General features: G+C 29.5%; 1 protein-coding gene across 5 annotated transcripts in view; it reads right to left on the bottom strand.

The window, feature by feature from the left end:
- The window catches only part of Obsc (Obscurin), a 613,188-nt gene that overhangs the window by 149,532 nt on the left and 443,919 nt on the right, over positions 1–19,737 (bottom strand). For all 5 annotated transcript variants that reach the window (XM_075359431.1, XM_075359430.1, XM_075359429.1 and 2 more), the window contains 6 exons: positions 17,726–17,861; positions 12,586–12,761; positions 9,255–9,360; positions 8,753–9,037; positions 3,816–4,100; positions 1,105–1,280 (listed from right to left, as the gene is read on the bottom strand). In XM_075359431.1, the coding sequence (XP_075215546.1) occupies positions 1,105–1,280; positions 3,816–4,100; positions 8,753–9,037; positions 9,255–9,360; positions 12,586–12,761; positions 17,726–17,861 (1,164 nt within the window). The remainder of the gene's footprint in view (positions 1–1,104; positions 1,281–3,815; positions 4,101–8,752; positions 9,038–9,254; positions 9,361–12,585; positions 12,762–17,725; positions 17,862–19,737) is intronic.

Below are 19,737 nucleotides of genomic sequence, written 5' to 3'. Positions count from 1 at the left end.
TGAAAACCACATGTGCCCAAATTGTACCTATTACAAATTTTCCCTTCTAGCACTATAGCACTATCTAGAAACGAAAAAAAAACAGCAATATTTATATAGTTGCAAGAATAAATACATTTTTAATCGGGCAGATCAGGGAAGTCTCAGATTATTTATTACTAATATCTTGGAGATAAAATTAAAGTTGAACTCGGGGTTAAGTGATAAAATTGACTAATCAAAGTAGGATTTAAGCCACATAATTTCATAACCACAGTCAATTTCCTTACACTGAAAAGCCAATTGCTTTTTGCTCTGTAAAACACATAAACATCGATTGCAATGCATAAAATGAAAGATGAAACTTGCTTTTGAAGCAACATATCTTATCGGTGAGAATTTCATAACTCACTTTAAGGCTGTAGAACTCAGCTGTTTCGACCTAACTGTTTATTGAGCTGTTTTTGATGGTAGTGATACTTTATTATTAATAATTACTTTTAACTGGCAGTTTGCTCATGAAAAAAAGTGTACTGACGTTCAGGAAAAAGTACTTATAAGGCAAAGATACTTGTTATCATTAAGAAGTTTAAAAGAACTGTTATTACTAATTTTGAGAAATGTAGTGAAGTTATTCAAACATTCTTATTCTTCTGTTAATAAGTAAGTAAAGAAAATTTGGATAAATGTGTTTGTTAGGTTTTCTGCAAATGAGCGTTGAATATTGAGAAAAGGAACATGGATATCTTCAGATATTATGTTTTTTAGAAGAGTCAATACATACTGACAAGGTAATGTAAAGACCATAATGCTAATTATGAGCCATGTAAACACTACTGCTTATAAAAATTAAAGTAAGTTACATTGTTTCAGTTCATTTTAATTTGTAGTTGTTTTAAATGAACACAATAACATCTTTACATATAGATTGTATAATGCAACTGCTTATGCAACAAGTGCATTACACACTTGCCAATAAATAAACGATTACATTACCAATAAGGTTAAGATTAATTATAACATACTCTAACTTACGTGCACATATGTTTCAGAAAGTAAGATAAATAAAAATAATGATATATACTTGTATTTTATACCGCAAAAAAAAAATAAAATTATACTTACAATAAACTGTGAAAGTAGAACTTGAAGTATTTTCTCCAAGTTCATTGACAACTTTGCAAGTGTATTTACCAGACAACTCTTTAGTAACTTCTTTAATAACTAACTTGTAATTGTCACCCTCCTCAACTCTGGTAAATTCAGTAACTTTTTCAGTTATTTCAACCTCATCATGGAACCTGTTAATTCAATCATCACAATCACTACACATTAATTTATGCTAAATAATTAGCCAGATATAATAATTAAATATTAATATATAACATTGTATACCAAAGTACACAGTAAAATTATGTATAATTAGTAGCAGAATATTATACAAGTATTCACTTATCAGTGTTAAAAAAAAAACAGGAAAAAGAATATTGTATCTCTTAGATGCAATAGTTGCAGTGATTATAGACAATTAGATAAATACATTAATCCTGAAAATGATGCGGACATTTTCAAGAACAATATGTCCCATGTTTGGCTTGCAAATAAAATTGGGTAGTAATGTGGTGCTTTCTGGTGCCTTCTTCACCGAGTTGAAAACATTGTTGCATCTTACTTTAATGAACCTACTAGAATGCAGTTGATTTTCAGCCTTGCAAGTGATTTCATTTTTATTTACATCAGAGATTGGTAATAAAGATAATTAAACTCAGAGAAAACAACACTAACAGAGTTATTGTAAATCAGATATTTTAAATACATTATAGCCATAATAAACTCATGGAAAAAGATAAAATAACATGTCACAGTTTTGCATGTTATACTTGCCATACAAATTTTTTCTGTATCAGTCTAGTTGTAGTACATACACTCCCGAAGCAATTTCATCTAGAATAATAACAAATTTACCTTCAAACAAAATCTTCATTATCATGGAAGTTGATACTGAATGAAATTTTTGTAAAAAAATTGAGAAATAGCAGTGACACTTGAGTTTTTCACATTGTCATGATGAAGGAACATTGGTAACTAAAAGTTAAGACTTCCTCATAATTTCATGCAGAAAAAAAAGAAGAGATTTCTAGGATAGTATCTAGATGGTTTTATGTCCTACTAGAATGCATATAATGAGTTTTCCCCATCATAACTATGTCTTATTGACGGTTATTATTGTCAACCAAATAGTTTCATGATCAGTTGCATGATTAAGTTCTAAGCAGATTGCTACACAATTGTATTTAAGTCAAAAATTTCAGAATAAACTCGATGGTAACATGATGCATTCCTAATTTTTCGGTTAGTTTTCATGATATGAACCCACCAAAATCATATATATATATATCCATATCTCACCAACTGTTAAATTTCAATTTGACCTCAACAAATCAATCACTTGGGTAATGTGAAAAATGTCCCACTGATGTCGATGGTCTTCCTGCATAAGAATTATTTTAGATACATTCTTGACCATTTTTAAAATATTTTAAAATACTACTAAATTCCTCCTCCATAAGCACCAGAGAAATAAAAAAATTGGTTATTTTTTGAACTGACTCCATAGTCATATCAACTATAGTGTATACTCACAAAATTATAGTAAATAGAATGATGATGTAAAGTTCAATTTTGTTTTAACTTTCTAAATGTGCTTATGAACAAATACAAAAATAGACAAGAATTCTTGTTATTTTAATTTACAAAAGTTAACAACAAAAATCTCTGTCATTCAAAAAAAGCAATGCAAATCTTTTAAAATCCAGTATTCTTAGATGAAATTTGTTTTGTAAAATTAAACTTGCCTTTATCTCAGAGATTGAAACTTAAGATATATATATATATATATATATATATATAGCAACTTAAAAAGAAACAATACCAGATGTCTTGATAAAGACTGTGGTGAATTTTGTGTGCTAAGTGCACACAAAAGTTATTATAGAATATGAAATTATATAATAGGATTAGTTATTTCAATAAGATAAAATATAATAAATATCAAAATCATTGAACAATCAAATGAAATGAAGGGCTTTCAAACATCTAGTTCAATTTCTAAGATTTTATTCGGAAGTAATACCTGATTTTTGCACTAGTTAAATGAGATAAAGCTAAATAATTTTGTTCAATTTTTGAGGTGTTAAGAAGAATAAAAAATGATAATAAACATATTTTTATAGGTAGAAAAATAATTCTGGAATTGAATAACTTGTTTTCACAAAATAATTGTAATTAAAATACTTCTCATAAAAAATAATATTCAGTTTGAATGAAATTCATGAGGAAATTTCAAATGCATTAATGCATTTCAATTAATTTCAAACAGTGCATTTCAATCAATGCAATTAATGCATTTCAATACATTATAAAGACAAGACACTCATAACATACAATTCAAAATTTTATTTGTTATGAAATACTCCCGCCTACAAATATGTAAACCTCATAAAAATTACATATGAAAATTTGGTTTATATTAAGAAATTCAATATATGCTGCCTGGTTATCAAATGTATGACTGAAAATGTACAATTGTTGCATTTTTTCCAGACCCTGATATAAACTATGAATCTTTTTTTATGATTTTACAATTGAGTTCTACATCCATAATCTCCTGAATAATAATCAGAAAAAAAATTAAGTATTAGAGTACAAAAATTGAAAAACAAAAAAATTCAACTTCCATTATACACCATGTCATTTTTAACTTTCATTTAATACATTATTTCTGTTTATATTTTACCTTTATAAGACAACAAATAACAAACAGCATCAATACTTACCACTGAACATTTGGCTTGGGGAATGCCTCAACATTAACTGTGAATTCAATATTTGTATCTCCTTCATTTGCTTTCATATCAGATAATTTGGTGCGGAACTGTGGTGAACAACGTACATTAAGATCGGCGTTATCAGAATTTGTACCATGTTTATTAGATATTTCACAAGAATATTTGCCTGCATCGCCTCTTGCAATACCACTTAATGTCAGTGTATGAATTTGATCATCCTCACTGATCTTAATATGTTTTCCATCTGATTTCAATTCCTTCCCATTGTGCAACCTTTAAAACAAAATAACAGAACACTTTATTAATCAAATATTTAAAAGAATTAAAATTATATCTTATCAACCTTTACTTACAAAACATATTTAAACTGAAAAACATTATTGCAATAGTACAACTATTCTTCATCAGTATTAGTTTTTTGCTATGCTTGTTCATGGCGTAGTTTACATAAACAAATGCAAATGTCTATAAAATCAAACATATACCAGTATATAATATTTAGAGTAATAATTTAAAAAAATTTTAAATGAAATTAAAGAAAAATGTATGAAACATACAACAAACAGTAAGCCATCTGATGACCAAAGAAGTCTAATAAACCATTGATAGGAGCTCTACAAATTTATAATGATCAATGAGTATGTTTCGATAATGGACTATCATTAAAGCAAAAATTTAAAAAATTTAAACCAGAGATTTTAATAATAAAACAGAATGTTAATCCCCTAATCTATATGCTAAAAATCTAAAATAAAGATTTCAAGAGAGCTGAGGTTAGGTTGTTAGTGACCTGAACTACAGCCACTGAATTAAATAGACAGCATTAAAAGCAGATATATAATACTGATGAAATGAAGTCAAATTGATATTACATACTTAAGAGTTTAACGTGATAGGTAGTTTTACATGATTGGTGAAACAATCAGATATTGAGAAATTTTGTCACCTAGTTCTATTAGCATATGTAATGTATGTGTGGCCTAATATATATCATCAACCCACCGGGTTGGTCTAGTGGTGAATGCGTCTTCCCAAATCAGCTGATTTGGAAGTCGACAGTTCCAGCATTCAATTCCTAGTAAAGTCAGTTATCTTTACATGGATTTGAATACTAGATCGTGGATACCGGTGTTCTTTGGTGGTTGGGTTTCAATTAATCACACATCTCAGTAATGGTTGAACTGAGATTGTACAAGACTACATTTCATTTACACTCATACATATCATCCTTATTCATCCTCTGAAGTATTATCTGAACGGTAATTACCGGAGACTATACAGGAAAAAGAAGAATAACATAAATCATAAAACCACCTCAGGGGAAAAGCATACTTATCCCAAGGTAAGTCTACTGAATCTAGGCAAATTAAGAATCTGGCTAAAAATTTTATGAAATACAAATGGTTAAGCCCAGATCTCAAAGGAGGGTGTCATTCTGTGACAAAAACATTTTTCAAAGTGATTAATTTTTTTTTATAAATTCCTTTTGTAACTAAAATCTTGGTGCCAGAAACTAGATTTGCTGTGAATCCTTGTGCTGAAATTAATTTATATTTATCTTTTAAAATATTTATGTAAACGATAAGCAAACATAAAATGACCTTTCCCTTTGAATATATTAGGAGGGATAATAAATGAGCTGAGAATTTTTCCTTTATAAATATTATCATATTGGGTCTAGCATAGTCAGCCATCTGAAATCAGCTGACTGACAATTAGAATTTTCCACAGCTTGTATGCACTATTACTTTTCATCAAGTTGTGTTATGTTTTTTGTAATTGTTTTTGCTAGTGGATAAGATTTTACTGCTTGGCTACGTATTCCTACAATGAATTGGAACAAATTTCATATCCTGGTACAGTTCCTAATGTATGATTATAAGAATATTATCAAGAATGCAAAAAATGTGACAGATTTGGTGTTGAGAGAAATTTTTGAACTTGATGGCCAGAAAAAATGTAGTCATTGATGAAATGCTGTTTTTTTCATGGAATTTCTGTTTAAAATGAAAAATTAACTAGGGAAGCATTGGGTGCTTTTTAGAATACTTGCAGATTATGAGATGAGGTGTTGTTCATAATACGGAAGTGTATGATATTAAATAGAATGGTGATAACTGAAGTTTGTGAGAGCCTAAGAAATAGGTAAAACAATTAGTCGAACCTCTAGAAAGTAGTGGTAGGAATACAAATACAGATTGGTATGACACTTCAGTTGATCCATCAGAAGAGCTATGATTATATTCTTTAGACGGAAAATTCAAACTGAAAGTAGCTTACTAATCAGTTGAAAACTCATACCAGAACAAGCAATATACGCAAAAGTATTTGCTTTGCTTTTACTCATCCTTCTTTTGCAAACCCACCTGTGACTTTTTTATATTCCCCAAAAATTACTGAAAAAGACAATCTTGCTATTACTTTCCACACAGCATAATGACAAATAGGAGGTAGAAGATAAGAAAAAACTAGATGTTATTAGTTTATATAAAGAGACAAAAGGTGGAATTAATACCATTCATTAATCAAATGGCATGAGCATATACAACCAAGAGGAATGTGTTATTCACTCCTGTCAACATAGCTGACATTAATGGGCTTATTATTTTTACTTTGAATGATCCTGAATGGAACAAATGCAAGGCTTATTGATGCAAATTTTTTCTTCAAGAATTGGGAAAACCACTAGTTGAGGAACTAGTGAAAATATTAAACGACTGGAGAAGTCTATTGCATATTCAGACTACATGCTTAAGTCCCAATGAAAGGAGAAAAACCAGTAGAAGGGGGCATTTTGTTATCAATATTGTTTTGACATATAAAAAAGAAGAAAACAAACAAATAGGCAAAGATACAAATAAACAAGAAACAGACACAATAGTTTGTGTGAAATATCATACATGGTAAACAAAGCATTAAATCAAATAACTGTAATGACTGCAGCATAGGTGTTGAGGACTAGGATTAGTTAATATAAATAATTAAATCAATGAATAAAAATTTAAAAACATGAATTTTAGTATCTATTATTCAATTTATATAAATATACAGTGAAACTTTGATAATTCAAAACCTGTTAATTCAAAGAAATATTTGTCCCTGTCAATTTTATATACCATGTAATATTAAATTTAACTTTGTGATTTGAAATAAAAATATTTGTTAAAGTTTTTATTTTATTATTCCATTTCTTTACGGATAATTTACTAAGAAGCAATTCCGGTTTGGTCATTAAAGTGACACCATTGCTTTATCAGTTACATATCTTGTCAATGACATCATGTTGGTGATTCATAAATATTCCTACCCTATGCCTGTATTACATTCATGTTTGATAATGTGTGAAATGGATCTATGTTCTGTAATCTTTGTTTACCGTTTCTTATTTGCTAAGTAGTGTTTTACTGTTTTTTCTGTATGTTTAGATACTAATTCATTTAATCGTTTTGTGATCTGTTAACTGACACGTCAACCAACTATAAATACAAAACTTTAACTTTGAAAGAATCTGAAATCATTAAAGCAGTTGAAAGTAGAGGAAGAACATAGTCTGATGTAGCAGAAGAATATGGAATTCCATTATTGACATTGTTCAGCTACTTAAAAAATAAGGATACGATTATGGAAGATAACTGTAGTGGAGATGGATCGAAGAAAAGACAAAGGAGGCCTGATTTTCCAGATGTTTCAGTGTATAATGAAGTGGTTTACAGAGGTAAGAAGCCACGTTACATCATAAAGTAATCCTGTTATTTGGTCTAAAACTGAAGAATTTGCTAAACTGTTAGGAAATAATAAATTTAAGGTCAGTGCTGGATGGATTGTAAGATTTACTGAAAAGAATTGAATTTCTTTTAAACTTCCATTCCACGGAATTTGTGGAGAAAGAGCATCCGTAGTTCAAGATGATTTTGATCAGTGGAAAAGTAAACTTCCTCAGCTGTTAAAAGAATAAAGTATGGCCATCATGATGTTTTCAATGTAGACAAATTAGAATTGCTATTATACATGTACTCTAGACAGAACTTACACTATGAAAGGAGGTCCATGCATTGGCTGAAAACTCAGCAAAGAACAAGTTACTATTTTAGTCAGTGCAAATATGGGAGGTACAGAAATGCTTCCTCTTCTAATGATTGGCAAATATATGTGTCCACATTGCTTTAAAAATTTTAAATTGTTACCACTTGAGTATACTACAAACAGCAAAGTTTGGATGACAGTGAACTGCTTTGAAATTTGGGTTTGGAAACTGGATAAAAAATTTATTCTGCAGAAAAAAAAAGAATATTATTCATTGACAACTGTCCTGTACAACCTTTTCTAACTTAAGCGCGATCAAACTTCAATTTTGCTCATCAAATATAACTTCAGTGTGTCAACTAATAGACCAAGGGTGGTATAAGAATTTTGAAGCATTAATATTGCAAACTCTTGCTAAATAAGATAACGGAAATCAATTCAAACATGAATGCAGCTATTAATTTGTTAGATATAAATCAAATGATACTAACTTCATGGGAACAAATAAAACCTGAAACCATTTCAAACTGACATTGAAAAGAAAATTTCCCATTTCTTTGGCCCACTCTATATCAATTAAAAATTCTTCCTAGTTTCAGGTATTTTATTGAAGTTGAATAAAAAATTACCGTCTCTTGGGAATGCTGCCTTGAAGACCTTTGTTAAAGATACGTTCAATACTTTCTTCACTTACTTTGCCAAAATATGTCAAAAGGCTTATTTATTATAAAAATAATGCTGAAAAAACTGTATTACTGCTTTTATATTAATGACTTCCAAGATTGGAAGTCAGTGACATTTAAAATGAACTCAATTATCAAATCAACTGACATAATTAAATGAATAAACAACTGTTAACACAATTGTATTGAAAAAATTATAGTTCACAAACAGATACAAACCATTTAACTGAAGGTTTAGGATCCCCTTGAACTTTAACTTGAAATGATGCATTATCACCTTCTTTCGTTTCCACGGTCTTTATCATTCCCTTAATAAATTGTGGTGGGCTATGTACTTGCACATGGCAAAACTCTGAACATTGGCTCAATTCATTTGTAGCAACCACAGAATAAGAACCGCCATCATCTAAAGTTGATTTTTCAATTAATAAAGTGTATTCAGTAGATGCTTCTTCAAACATTTTAACACGATCTGATTTCTTAATTAACAATCCATCCTTATACCTTGAAAAAAAAAAAGAAAATAAGTAGAAAAACAGAAAATTACTATTGCAGTTAAATGTAGACTATACATTAGAATACATATAATACTTATAATAATTTCTATAAAAATGTATTTTAAATATCACTTTAATTTTATAGTAAGTAAACAAATATTAATAAACAAAAAAGATTATTAACAGTAGGTGATAATAATTAACAATGCCAACAAGGTACTTACCACTGTATTGTTGGTTTAGGTATACCTTCCACATCTACTGTTAAATGAATATCTTCACCAGCCATAGTTTCAAAATCAGATAACTTTCGTTTGAATTTTGGAGGAGCTGAAAAAAAACAAGTACATTTTATTAGAAGAGAGCATAGAAACACTATAGAAATATAATCTTTTAATTTAATATACAAATGACTTATTGATGTATAACATAACAGAAAATTTGTAGAAATATTTTATTTTTCTACTCACAAGGAACAGGGTGTTAAAACTACTCTGGTTCTTATCTTCTTAAATGCTTTCCCACAACTTGTTGCCTTTTTTGGAATAAACATATTCTACTTGTATTCTCTTTTGACAAAGAATCATTCTGGTCCTCCCAAAAAAGTACTCATTTTGGTCACATAATTGATCACCTCTGCCGTCTAACTGCTTTATTTATTGACAAAACCCGTAATTCCTGTACAATAAGAGCCAAAATATGTGTCCCTATGCTCAAAATGTTAATTTTATCAGTATGGATTCAAGTATCATATATTTTGAGTTCATCTGAGTTTTGCTAATAAATAAAAGTGTGCCAGGTATTGTGTAATTTAAGGTGAATCTCTGCTCATATTTTACTCCTAAGTTTGTGTATCACTTAACAATTATTTCAAAACTTGTCAAGCTTCTCCATAACATCCCTGTTATTCCCATTTGAGATGTAATATCATAGGTAGCTGGATAGCTAACTGTTATATTTTCTTATTGTTAATCACAATTTTTGTTCTTATTGAATACTTTTTGTGTATGCCTTAAGTCAATCTGTTGTTATGTAAAAAAAAAAAACAATCACAGTTGGAATATGAGTTTATGAAAATATTTATGACCATTCAGTTAAAATTTACAACAAAATATTTTGTATTTAAGAGTTTTGTGACTGCACAAATACAAGTGGTGAAACATTCTTTTTTTAAATAAAAGAGCAATTTATTGCTGAATAAAATAATATTAAGATTTCAAAAAATAGAAATCTAGGTTTTATGAAAATATGAGGGATGTTCAATAATTAACGAGACTAATTGATATAGAGAAAAAATGATTCTTCAATGACATTGAAATTTTTTGAGGGTCATGTTTACAACCTTGCGAACACATTTAATCAACTGTTTGATCATAATTAATCTAAGCATAACTTCTTTTGTTGATTTCAGAATATCAGTTCACTTGAAATGAACGTTGCTGGAAGAGCAACGTTCAGTGGTAAGATTTTTGCTATCAGATGTGAAACCAGCAAAAATTTACTCACAAAACAGTATTGTGATAAATGTTTAATCTGCAGTAACATGTATAAGTGGGTGGAACAGTTTAATTTAGGCAGAACAAGTGTGACTGATATCCAACGCTCTGGAAGACTAGTTGAAGTTTTGACTACTATGCTGCAAAATTGTATAAATGATCTTTAAGACAGGTGAGTCAAAATTTCCCATATTGCTAGTTTGTGTAATATTAGTGTTGGAACCGCGCATTCATTCATGATGTGCTGAATTATTGCAAAACGTGTTCAAGATGGGTTTCAAGACAGTTGATTCAAGCTCATAAAGACATTTGGATTTGCATCTGTTTTGAGCTCAAAGAACGATCTGACTTTCTAGATCAATAAATGACTTTCTAGATCGTATAATAACCTGTGATGAAATGTGGATACACCACTTCGAGCCCAAATCCAAACAGCAAAGTCTTAACTGGAAATCCCACAAAAAAATTCAAAAACCATCCGGTAAAGTGATGTTTACCAGCTGACATTGGTACAGTCTTCTGTGACTTGCAAGACCCAATTTTTAGTGACTATTTAGAACAACATACCATGAACAGTGAGTACTATTCTAACATGCCCCATCAGAAAGTGAGACCCACAATAAGCAATAAGGCGAAAATGTCAGGACACTCTCAAAAGGTTTGATTCTCTTACATGACAACACATGCCCCCACATCATTCAGAGAATGGGTGAAACGTTCAAGAAGTCGAGTTGGCACATCCTCCTTACAACCCAGACCTCACCCCATCCGATTTTCATTTGTTCAGCCTGCTCAAAGATTTTTTACGTGGCAAGAAGTTCAACGACAACAAAGTGGTAAAAAAAACAGTACAAGAATAGTTCAAACAAGATAAAGACTTCTATGCTGTTGGAATCAGAAAGCTCACAGAACAGTGGGAGAAGTGTCTAAATGTTGCTGGAGACTATTTTCAAAAGTAGTGTAAGTTTTATTGTCATTGAATAAATTGTTTTTTCTCTATAAGAATTTGTCTCGTTAATTACTGAATGTCTCTCGTTCAATAATTTTCTAAATTTCATATTAATAATTTTTTCTTATCATTTACAATAAATTTAATAAATAATAATAATGATGTTAATTATTTAATGATGTTTTTCAAATGAATATTTATCATAACTTTCTGTGTTTAGGAACTATGTACGCTCTTCTGTATTTCTTGATTTTAACAAGCAGCTATAAACCTAACTGCAGTTCAGAGAACTTAAAAAAAGAATTCTGGTTAAAATATCAATGATTTTTTTTTTTAATGTGTGGGGATTGGGACAAAGGATGAAGTAAATTATGTTTTCAAAAAGATATGCGATTTTAAAATTGTAGGAAGTCTTTTAAAGTTATCATTAGAGGTAAAATAGTGTGAAGATATTTCAGATTGGTATATTTTACTTGCATTTTTGTCCTTTGTGTACTATATGCAGAAATTTATAAATTTTTATTTACGTCTATATATGAATGTTTAGTCTGATGTATGTAGGAATATAGCATAGTTTTACACTATACTGAGACATAAGGAAGCAACAATAATAACATTATTACCTTAACATTATTATTTCCAATAAAAATAAAAAAACAATAGATTATGACAAATATTATAAGTTTTAATTTTTATATTTACAACATATCATGTTTGAAAATCGAGAAGTTTTTAAAAATAATCAACATACATTTTATTTTAATGCAAAAATGATAAAAACTTTATTTGCATCTGAGTTCGCTTTCAGTTTAAGTTTCTACTAAAACTGCTGTTGAGGAGAGTGCTGAGTATTTCTCTTAAGACGTTTTTTGTCAGTGATGTATTTAAAACAGTAATGCCACATTTATCACCACCAGAAGATTTAATGCTTCTAATTGCAGTCTCTAAAGAAGCTAAACTTGGAGTGAAAGATGGCTTAGTCACAGATAAAGTTGTTATAAGTTTCTCCTTAAAATGAAGTGTACAATAGTTGATTTTTAAAAACTTTTTAATAATAATTAAAATTTGATTGTCATCACACTTTAATAATAATATTTAACAGTGAATTACCTTTAACAGTCAAGTGTATTACATCAGAATCATCACCTAGGTCATTACTAGCTTTAACATGATATTCACCCGCATCATCAGGAGTAACACCTTTAATTACAAGACTCATTGTTTCATCATCTTCATACAAGAATTTGTGTCTTGAATCTGCTTTAATTTCCTGATTATCTTTAGTCCTGGAAATAAGATAAAATAAATAAATAAAATTAATTGTTTAATGAATCAATAATTCATTCTAATTTTTTTACTTTTAGATTAAATATAATTTAACTGTTACAGTTAAACTTCTAAAAGGCCAGTTTCATAAAAAAAATGGAACTTTGGAGAACCATTCTCTGCATAATGAAGTAAATATCAAAAACCACATCTGCTAAATCCAGATTATTCAGTGAGGATCGAGAATAAATATTATTAAAGAAAACAGAGGGGACAGAAAGATTATTAAAGAAAGAGGGGACAGACTTATAGAGTTTTGCACAAAGTATAATTTAGTAATTGCCAACACCCAATTTAAAAATCATAATAGAAGAATATACACTTGGAAAAAGCCAGGCGATACTGCAAGGTATCAAATAGATTATATCATGGTTAAGCAAAGATTTAGAAATCAACTCGTTGACTGCAAAACTTACCCTGGAGCAGACATTGATAGCGACCATAATTTGGTAATAATGAAATGTAGATTGGGGTTTAAAAACCTGAAGAAAAGGTGTCAGATGAATCGGTGGAATTTAGAGAAGCTTGAGGAAGAGGTGGTAAAGAAGATTTTTGAGGAGGACATCGCAAGAGGTCTGAGTAAAAAAGATAAGGTAGAAAATGTAGAAGAAGAATTGGAGAATGTTAAAAAGGAAATTATTAAATCAGCAGAAGCGAACTTAGGCGGAACAAAGAGAACTGGTAGAAAACCTTGGGTTTCAGACGATATATTACAGCTGATGGATGAACGTAGAAAATATAAGAATGCTAGTGATGAAGAAAGTAAAAGGAACTATTGACAATTAAGAAATGCTATAAACAGGAAGTGCAAACTAGCGAAAGAAGAGTGGATTAAAGATAAGTGTTCAGAAGTGGAAAGAGAAATAAACATTGGTAAAATAGACGGAGCATACAGGAAAGTTAAGGAAAATTTTGGGGTACATAAATTAAAATCTAATAATGTGTTAAACAAAGATGGTACACCAATATATAATACGAAAGGTAAAGTCGATAGATGGGTGGAATATATTGAAGAGTTATACGGAGGAAATGAATTAGAAAATGGTGTTATAGAGGAAGAAGAGGAAGTTGAGGAGGATGAAATGGGAGAAGCAATACTGAGATCTGAATTTAAGAGAGCATTAAAAGATTTAAATGGCAGAAAGGCTCCTGGAATAGACGGAATACCTGTAGAATTACTGCACAGTGCAGGTGAGGAAGCGATTGATAGATTATACAAGCTGGTGTGTAATATTTATGAAAAAGGGGAATTTCCGTCAGACTTAAAAAAAAGTGTTATAGTCATGATACCAAAGAAAGCAGGGGCAGATAAATGTGAAGAATACAGAACAATTAGTTTAACTAGTCATGCATCAAAAATCTTAACTAGAATCCTATACAGAAGAATTGAGAGGAGAGTGGAAGAAGTGTTAGGAGAAGACCAATTTGGTTTCAGGAAAAGTATAGGGACAAGGGAAGCAATTTTAGGCCTCAGATTAATAGTAGAAGGAAGATTAAAGAAAAACAAATCAACATACTTGGCGTTTATAGACCTAGAAAAGGCATTCGATAACGTAGACTGGAATAAAATGTTCAGCATTTTAAAAAAATTAGGGTTCAAATACAGAGATAGAAGAACAATTGCTAACATGTACAGGAACCAACCAGCAACAGTAATAATTGAAGAACATAAGAAAGAAGCTGTAATAAGAAAGGGAGTCCGACAAGGATGTTCCCTATCCCCGTTACTTTTTAATCTTTACATGGAACTAGCAGTTAATGATGTTAAAGAACAATTTAGATTCGGAGTAACAGTACAAGGTGAAAAGATAAAGATGCTACGATTTGCTGATGATATATTAATTCTAGGCTAGAGTAAAAAGGATTTAGAAGAAACAATGAATGGCATAGATGAAGTCCTACGCAAGAACTATCGCGTGAAAATAAACAAGTACAAAACAAAAGTAATGAAATGTATTAGAAATAACAAACATGGACCAATGAATGTGAAAATAGGAGGAGAAAAGATTATGGAGGTAGAAGAATTTTGTTATTTGGGAAGTAGAATTACTAAAGATGGACGAAGCAGGAGCGATATAAAATGCCGAATAGCACAAGCGAAACAAGCCTTCAGTCAGAAATATAATTTGTTTACATCAAAAATTAATTTAAATGTCAGAAAAAAATTGTTGAAAGTATATGTTTGGAGTGTCGCTTTATATGGAAGTGAAGCTTGGACAATCGGAGTATCTGAGAAGAAAAGAATAGAAACTTTTGAAATGTGGTGTTATAGGAGAATGTTAAAAATCAGATGGGTGGATAAAGTGACAAATGAAGAGGTGTTGCGGCAAATAGATGAAGAAAGAAGCATTTGGAAAAATATAGCTAAAAGAAGAGACAGACTTATTAGGGCCACATACTAAGGCATCCTGGAATAGTCGCTTTAATATTGGAAGGACAGGTAGAAGGAAAAAATTGTGTAGGCAGGCCACGTTTGGAATATGTAAAACAAATTGTTAGGGATGTAGGATGTAGGGGGTATACTGAAATGAAACGACTAGCACTAGATAGGGAATCTTGGAGAGCTGCATCAAACCAGTCAAATGACTGAAGACAAAAAAAAAAAAAATTATATTACTAGGCATTCATTTCTAGAAATTTTATAAAATTACCAAAATTGTCATAATTAAAATATATATGCTGACTTACAGCTATCTAAATCAAAAAAATTCCAAAGTTCCTAAAATTCTGGTAGGGACATTCATTTAAATTAATTAATTTCTTTACAAAATTTTATATTAATCATCAATGTCAATAGTATTCAAAAAATATGTAGGAATCAATGACTTGGTTGTACACACTTATTTCAATAATCCAACAGGATTATTTCAATAAGGAATATTTTTAACAGGGATATTTTAAACACCTCTGTTTATATTATTCCATAAAATTGATCTAGTTTTTATATAATACAACCCTCCATTAGACAACATCAATAAAAAAAAACTTGAGAAATTGAGAAAGATAAGACTGGTGATAATAAAACCAGATTAATTGATGAAGTGTCTCACCTGTTTATAACTACAGCATGTGATACTAACTTGATTAATATATTCATATATATATATATATATATATATATATATATATATATATATATATATATATATTATTATATTATATTATATTAATATTATATATTAATAGATTAATATTAATTAGCATCTATTTTCTAAAAACAGAGAATCAATCTGCTACCTAGGCAGCAAGATTAGCAGTAGCCTAAATGCAGTGTTTTGGCAAATAAATATCTATTCAAATAAAATCAATTCCATCACTGAACAAAATCACATTATTGTAAGTAAATTTATTAAACCTTTAAGGTAGGTAATATGATTTCTGAATTTGACTGGCTTAAGTATTTCACCAATTAATCTCATAAGCTGAGCTTAACATGTTCAATAAAGACTGAATGTTGAAACATCACTTATTAGGTAAGTGCTGCAAGATTTATTTAAGATGGTCTATAGACTGAAAAAGAAGACTACCTGTTTCTAGTCCTATTCTTAACTTAACTGATTGCATATGTTCATAAACACATGATTGTATATGTCCATAAACAAATGGTAAACAGTAATCATTGCATTATACAACTTATCCATAAAATAAGTTTTTGGCAATATTACAAGAACTCATGTCATGAGTTCTATTACTTAAAACTCATGCTGTTTGCATCTGAAACTTCAGCAAAATCTGTAATTTTATATCTGAACTCTTTTCATTATGTTCAAACTATTTAAAGTTCTATTGCTAATGGGTTTTTTTTTTTAAGTAAACTTTTCTTGGAATTCCAGGGCACATGTTAAAGGAGTGTGTAATAATAAAACTGTTAATACCGGCACTCTCTAACTCAAAATCAGAGTACTCTCTGAATTCTCAATCACAAAGTGTCTTTTTTTAAATGCCACATATATCCAACTTTTAATTACGTATTTAATATAAAATTCCTAAGATGGTTTTGCTTTGGAATCAATGATGTTAATAAATTTTATTTATGTAATGGTAATTAAAAAGGTACTTTGGTTCCTTATTAAAAAAAATTAGTACACAGTTCATACTAATAGCAACATTATTATTTTTTTAACTGTATAGTAAATGTATTCATAAATTATAACAGAACATTCTCCTTTGATAGAACAAATTATCATTATTCAAGCCTCTTTTGTAAGTAAGAATTATTTTAATTGTGACAGAGTTAGAAATCGGTTGCGTTACTCTTCTGAATTATCAATATATCTGTGTGAAAAGTGTGTTACTACAATCTCATACTGTTTTAAAAAGATGGTTTAAAGGAATGGTTTACCATAATATTCTTTAAGAAGACTATCTTAGTAGAAATGAAGTTGAAAGTATTCATAATATACATGTAGATAAACTGTGTAAAATATATTAGCTTATTTCACTGATAAAATTTAATAACTGCTGTCTTATTTTACAATCAGTAATTATCCTTGTTTATTTCCATGTTATAAATAAGTTTAAAAATTATTCACTGACAGGAGAATGAAAAAAAATTTACATAATTCCATACAAGAAAATAGAAGCTCTGACTGAAGGCAGGTTTAGTATACGTGATGACTTTTTTATATACTGAAAAACTTGTATCTAATTTAAAATCTATCTAAAATGTAACTAGACTTGTCATCTGTACGTGAAAAAAATCATACTTATGCTTGCGGTTGAATAAATTTAGAATATGAATATAAAATTAGTAGTAGTTTTTAATAACTGAAAGAAAAAAAGACATTTTAACTGGTATTTGGGAACCATACTCTTCCTACGTCTTTACTTAAATTAAAAAAAAAACAAACTTATGTCAAAAATATTATGTAATTAGTACATTAACACAGCATATTACAGAGTATGTTATTTAACAATTACTTACCACTGAACTTGTGGTTTAGGAAAACCTTCAATCTTCAACTCTAACATTGCTGATCCACCAATACTTGCTTCCTGTTTCTTAATCTCAGTAGTAATTTTTGGTTTTTCTGGTTCTTTTAACAGTTGATTAATAGAGCCTACAAAAATAAACAAAAAACAATATGAATTGGAAAGTCAGACATTTAAAAAAAAAAAACTAGCATCCTGTCATGGCTTTGCCTGCACTGGCAAAGTTTGCTGAAAATCTCTAGCAAAGACAAAATTTATGCCTATCATCAACTTATCACATGATTTAAGGTATCTGAGAGTACGGTCAATTGCTTCAACTGAGCTTGGTGAACCATGATGCATTCATCCCATACAATGAGTTTTGTATTTTGGAAATTTTACCAAAAGAACCAATTTAATGTTTTGAGCTAATTCACTCTTATCCAGATGATATATTAAACAGCAATTTAAAATAAATTAACAATTAATATAATCCACCTTACCAGTACATTGATGTGCACTCTAGATCTTTCAGCTTACTAGGAAGCCATCATCAGGAGTTAAAATTAATACATTTAAAGTCAAAAAACTCATAGTTAAAATTTAAAAATAGCCACGACTCTACCAGACCTACAAGTATACTCAGTAGGACAAAAACAGTATAATAGTAGGACCAGAACAATCATGACTTTTTAATTTTTTAAATTTTAACTATGATTTTTTAAACTTTTTACTTTAAATGTATTAATTTTAACTCCTGATGGTGGCTTCCAAGTAAGAAAGTAGAGTACATATCAATGTGCTGGTAAGGTAGATTATATATTAATTGTTAATTTATTCATTTAACATATGAGCGGTACCATGTTTGAGAAATTAAGGCAATTTAAAAGTTGAATGAGCAGTCCTATCACAGCAAGGACCGTCACAGCAATGCTACACTGAAAACCAAGCTATCTATCGATCAAACATATTCAAGAAATAAATTAATCAAAAACATTTTCTGAAATCCACCAGGGGCATCTAAAAAAAACTACTTTTTTTCTGTCACTATGGCTAATGTGAGTAATGGAACCATATGCTTGATGCTTATCTGATACTAGTTAGAAACGTTAACATTTATGTACTCTTGAAGTTCACTGATATTAAAAGAAATTCAAAATATTGTATCATAGGGGTTTTCACTATATTGTTCATTACCAACTGGTGTTGGTAAACTGAAATAAAATAAATACTTTTCATCAAGTCTTACAACCTTGTCTTCAATTTTAGTAAGACCTCTATTGAAAATATCTCTAATGAAAAATAACTTGAGAGGGGCTCACCATAAGAAAAGAGCATGAGAATTTAGTGGCTCACCACTGGTGGCCTGAATGAGAAATGCAGCACTGTAATAAATTATTTACTATTTACATACTTTAATGCATAATTTTTCATCTTAATATAGCCTAAGACACTCCATATTACATAATGAAGCTACTGTTAAAATTTGGTAGGTATTAGTTTAGCGGTTCTTGAGATTTTTCATAACATACAAACAAATGTTTCCTCTTTATATAACAGAGATTAAGTAAAAAAATCACTAAACCCAGTTTAAAGAAACTCTCAAACCCTATACTGTGTACCCTCAACGGATCAAAACAAGATGCTTTCTTCTCACTGGCAAAACAATATTAAATGTTTAGCCTGATGGCTCTTTGTAAAATTTGTTTAAAAATTATGTCTACTTTCATTATTTATTGCAGGATGGTGCCATGCCAGTTTACTAACACATGATGATAGTATCTTTACTAGTACTATGTCTGTTTATATCTGCTGCATAGTTTCTTGGTACATAATAGAGTGATGACAATGTCTTTTTCATTAATTAACATTTCATATTTTTATCAATAAATAAATTAATACTAACTCATAAATCATCAATTAAACAAAAATTAAAAAAGTATTTAAAACAATTAGACTATTGTAGTTAAATACAATTAGCAAATTCAGGTATTTTAAGCCACATAAAATTTTCTTCATTAATGA

Source organism: Lycorma delicatula, chromosome 3 (assembly GCF_047948215.1).
Source record: "Lycorma delicatula isolate Av1 chromosome 3, ASM4794821v1, whole genome shotgun sequence".
Lineage (NCBI taxonomy): Eukaryota > Metazoa > Arthropoda > Insecta > Hemiptera > Fulgoridae > Lycorma > Lycorma delicatula.
This window is presented reverse-complemented; position numbering and strand designations above follow the sequence as displayed.